Genomic DNA, 4,741 nt, shown 5'->3' on the forward strand with positions numbered 1-4,741 from the left:
GCTGCCAGCAGCGTGGCTCCTGCCTCAGTTTCCCCACCAGGTCACCCCTGTGGTGGCTGTCCCCAGCTGTGTGACATGGGCTGGCACTGGTTTGTGTGTCACCCCCACCCATGGGTGTCCCCCCACCCAGGGGCTGTCACCTCCCACCCTGGGCTGCCCAGGGATGCTGGGCTCGCTGCCCGCAGTGTGGCGCCTGCCTCAGTTTCCCCACCAGGTCACCCCTGTGGTGGCTGTCCCCAGCTGCGTGATATGAACTGGCACTGGTTTGTGTGTCACCCCCACCCAGGGGGTGTCCCCATCCCTCCAGCCAGTGTCACCTTGCGTCCAGCAGTTTGGGGTCCAGCGGCGGGTACATGGATCTCACCACGTCATCCACCCTGCCGGCGGGGACGGTGTTAACCCCCAGGGGACACGGTGGTGCCACCCTCCATCACCCCCCACCCGGGACACCCCCTGTCACCTGGGGCTGATGCGTTTGGCCACCACAATGATGTCACCCAGGCTGGCAGGGGATTTCACGCGGGCGCCTGAGCCCATGGTCATGGCCACCAGCTTCTCCGTCAGCGTGTGGGCAGATCTGCAACGCGGCGGGGGCGGGGGGGGGTGACAACAGGTGTGGGATCAGGGTGGGCGCTCGGTGCCACCAGTGCCACCAGTGCCACCCCCTGGGCTCACCTTCAGGATGGCGATGCAGTGGGACACCAGACCCCTGCGGAGAGGGAGGAGGGTGTGAATCCGGGTGTCCCCCCCACCCCACCCTGTCCCCCCACATCCCCTCCATCTGCCTGCCCTGTGTCCCCCAGACCCCTGGGGACATTCCCACCCAGAGACCAGCCTGAGGACCATCCCTTCTTTGGACTGGCCAGGGCTTGGTGACCCCCAAATCTCTGTGACCTGCACCCCGTGATGGGGGGTTGGCACTGCATGGGGGGTCCCCAGCAGCCGGGGGGACACGCTGAGGGGACACACACAGACTTACGAGGCGTCCTCCACCCAGTCCTCGTTCTCCAGGATGGCCTCGATGTGGGGGTTGGTGATGACCACGTCATCCAGCTCCAGCTCCGAGGGCTCCGACGGCGTCTCGGTGGTCCCCATCAGGTCCACGATGGGTCTGTTGAGGACACAGGGGACAACCCTGGGGCAGGGCCACCTCCTCTGGTTCCACCCCCCACGCCCCGTGCAACACCCTGATGATGCCACATGTGTCCCCAGCATCATTCTCCTGATGATGGGCGACGTCCCCAGCATTGTCCCCCAGCCCAAGGGGCCTGGGGTCCCTCCTCCTCACCTGGTGGGGATGGGGACAATGCCACCCCCACCGGATCACTCACTTGGTGTCATAGTGGTGTCGCAGGTCTTTGGGGTGGCAGTACCGCTGCCGGCAGACCACCACCAGTGCCACGAAGGATGCCAGGAAGATGGTGGCCAGCACCCCGATGGCCACGATGACAACTGTCTCATGGCTGGTCCCAGTGGGGGGGTGGCTGGTCCCGGTGGGGGGGTGGCTCAGGCGTCGGGTGCCATCACGGCACAGTGGGGTCTGCGGTGACAGGTGACCAGGGAAGGGCTGGGAACCCCACAGGTGCTCGCCCCTCCCCCCCCGTACCCCAAAATGCCTGGCCAGGACCTGGTGCGACCCACGGATGGATCCCTGCCCCGGGGGGTCCTTCCAGGGGCCGCGTCACCCGTGAGGCCGGAGAAGGGGTGCTGCTGGGAGCGGGGTGCAGCAGGATCTGGCCATGGTACGTGGGGGGGCTGCCCCCTCCTGCCACCACGGCCATGGTGACAAGGGGCAGGGGCAGGAGCTGGGATCAGGAGAGCAAGGTCTGGGCCACATGGGGCCATTGGGACCCCCTGAGCCCCGTCCCTATGGGGCCACCAGGACCCCCTGAGGCTGGCTCCTATGGGGCCACAGGGACCCACAGAACCCGGCCCCTATGGGCCTGTTGAGGGTCCCCAGAGCTGGTCCCTATGGGGTGCAGGGACCCCCAGCGCCCTGTCCCTATGGGGCCACCAGGACCCCCAGCGCACTGTCCCTATGGGGTGCAGGGACCCCCAGTGCACTGTCCCTATGGGGCCATGGGGACCCCCAGAGCTGGTCCCCATGGGGCTGTGGGGACCCCCCAGCGCACTGTCCCTATGGGGTGCAGGGACCCCCAGAACACTGTTCCTATGGGGCCATAGGGACCCCCAGAGCTGGTCCCCATGGGCTGTGGGGACCCCCAGCGCACTGTCCCTATGGGGTGCAGGGACCCCCAGAACACTGTTCCTACGGGGCCATAGGGACCCCCAGAGCTGGTCCCCATGGGGCTGTGGGGACTCCCCCAAGGCCAGTCCCTATGGGGCTGCAGGGACCCCCCAAGCCCAGTCCCCATGGGGCTGTGGGGACCCCCAGAGCACTGTCCCTATAGGGTGCAGGGACCGACCCCCAGCGCACTGTTCCTATGGGGCCATGGGGACCCCCAGAGCTGGTCCCCATGGGGGTGTGGGGCTCCCCGGAGCCCAATCCCTGTGGGTGCACAGGGACCCCCTGAGCCACCCCCAGCACAGCAGCAGCCCCCCAGTGCCCGTCCCAGGCCCCAGTCCCCGTCCCCGCCGCGTGTCCCTGTCCCCACAGGGAGCAGGACACCTGGCCATGCCAGGCCCAGGGACCACCCCCCCGGGGCAGAGCCACCTGGGACCCCCATGGGACAGACAGCGGGTGCCCTGTGTGCCCACCCTGGGGCGGGGGGGGGGGCCCATCCTGCGGGGGCAGGGGACCCCCCAGCCCTGCCCTCCCTACCTGCTGCCAGCTGGGGACAGGGGGACGGTGCCACTCTTCCGCACCAGGCGTGCAAACACCGGCTCCGACCTTTACACCCTGAGAACACCGGCCCCCCCGGGGTGCCACACGTGCCCCCCCCAAAGCCCCCAGCCCCACTCCCCAGTGCATCCCCCCCCTCCAATTTTTTCCCCCCTAAATCCCATTGAATTTTAAGCCAGGTTTAGTGATTTGCTTCAATTTCCAGCCCGGGTGCACTTGTCCCCCCCCCCGCGGGACATACACACACACACACACACACACACGGTGCCGCCCCCCCCCCGCCCCGCCCCCCCCCCCCCCATTTCCCACTGTGATTAATGCCTTAAGAGGGATTTTGGCCACCAAAGCCGGTTCTGTGCCGTAACCCCTTGGTGCCTGGTCCTGGGGGGTGCGGGGACAGCCCGGGGGTCCCCCCTTCCCCCCCCCGGCCCTGGGGGGGGTGTCCCTGGCCCCGGCTGGGCTGGGGTCGGATCCTGCCCAAGCAGCGCTGAGCACTGCGGGGGTCCTGTGGTGGCAAGGGGGGAGTGGGGGGGCCCTGGGGGGGCCCTGTGAGGTTATGGGGGGGTGGGTGTTTGGGGGGGCCCTGTGAGGCTGGGGGGGGGGTGTGTGTGCTGGGGGGGGATGTCCGGGGGTACCCTGTGAGACTTGGGGGGGGGGGTTGCTGAGGGGGTCTGCGAGGGGCCCGTGGGGGTCCTGGGGTGGTCTGGGGGGGGCCTGTGAGGTTCGGGGGGGTGGGTGCTGGGGGGGGGGGGGCGTGTCTGGGGGGGCCCTATAAGGCTGGGGAGGGGGGTTGCTGGGGGGGATGTCTTGGGGGGTCCTGTGAGGCTCGGGGGGGGGTTTGCTGGGGGGGGTTTCATGGCGGGGGGGGGGTCGCCACTGGTGGCTCCAGGCGGTCCCAGGTCCTGCACAGCCCCGGCTGAGGGGGGGCACGGGACTGATGAGTCCCGCACGGCCCTCGGGGGGTCGCTCCGCGGGTCCCAAGGCGGGGGGGCGGTGTCCCTCTGGGGGTCCTGCACGGCTCTATGGGGGGCATCGGTCCCAGGGGTCCCGCGGCCCCGGGGGTCCCGGGGAGGGGGAATCACTCCGCGGGTCCCTCCCGCCCCGCCCCGGGGGGTCGCGCTCCCCTCCCTCGGCGGGTCCCTGCGGAGGGACCGGGCAGAGCGACCCCCCCCCCCGGACCCCCGACCCCCCGACCCCCCCCCCCCCCCCGCACCTGGAGCCGCTCCGCGGCGGCCGCGCACAAGATGGAGCCGGGCGGGGGGCGCGGAGCGGGGCCGCTGCGGGGCTCAACCGGGCTCAGCCCCCGCCCGCCCCCCGCCCGCCCCCGGCCCGCCCCCGCCCGCCCCGCCCCCGCCCGGGCCCCGCAGCGCCCCCGGGGCCCCGCCGCTCCCCCCTGTGTCCCGCTGCAGCCCCAAGTGTCCCCCGAGTGCCCCAAACTACCGTCACTGCACCCTCGGGTCCCCAAGCGTCTCCTGCTGCCCCAAAGCGTCCCCGCTGCATCCCACAGTGTCCCCTCCTGGCCCAAAGTGTCCCCGCTGCATCCCAAAGTGTCCCCTCCTGGCCCAAAGTGTCTCCTGGTGTCCCAAGTGTCCCAGCTGCGTCCATAGTGTCCCCAAGTGTCCCAGCTGCGTCCCATAGTGTCCCCTCCTGGCCCAAAGTGTCTCCTGGTGGCCCCAGTTGTCCCCGCTGCATCCCAAAGTGTCCCCTCCTGGCCCAAAGTGTCTCCTCGTGGCCCAAAGTGTCGCAGCTGCATCCCAAAGTGTCCCTTACTGGCCCAAAGTGTCCTGCTGCATCCCAAAGTGTCCCCTCCTGGCCCAAAGTGTCTCCTGGTGGCCCAAAGCGTCGCAGCTGCATCCCAAAGTGTCCCCTCCTGGCCTAAAGAGGTGTCTCCTGGTGCCTCAAAGCGTCCCCACTGCATCCCATAGTGTCCCCTCCTGG

At 69.7% G+C, this 4,741-nt stretch overlaps 1 protein-coding gene across 1 annotated transcript; it reads right to left on the reverse strand.

Annotated features, from left to right (window-relative positions):
- Window positions 1-44: 44 nt before the first annotated feature.
- On the reverse strand, window positions 45-4,112 carry TMEM98 (transmembrane protein 98; the record flags this gene model as incomplete). The annotated part of the gene is made up of 6 exons (XM_055790112.1): window positions 45-377; window positions 461-574; window positions 674-709; window positions 980-1,111; window positions 1,332-1,540; window positions 4,017-4,112. Coding segments are annotated over 6 exons (651 nt in total), but the record flags the coding sequence as incomplete, so codon positions are not given.
- Window positions 4,113-4,741: the final 629 nt, after the last annotated feature.

This window comes from Falco peregrinus, chromosome 18, assembly GCF_023634155.1.
Source record: "Falco peregrinus isolate bFalPer1 chromosome 18, bFalPer1.pri, whole genome shotgun sequence".
Classification (NCBI taxonomy): domain Eukaryota; kingdom Metazoa; phylum Chordata; class Aves; order Falconiformes; family Falconidae; genus Falco; species Falco peregrinus.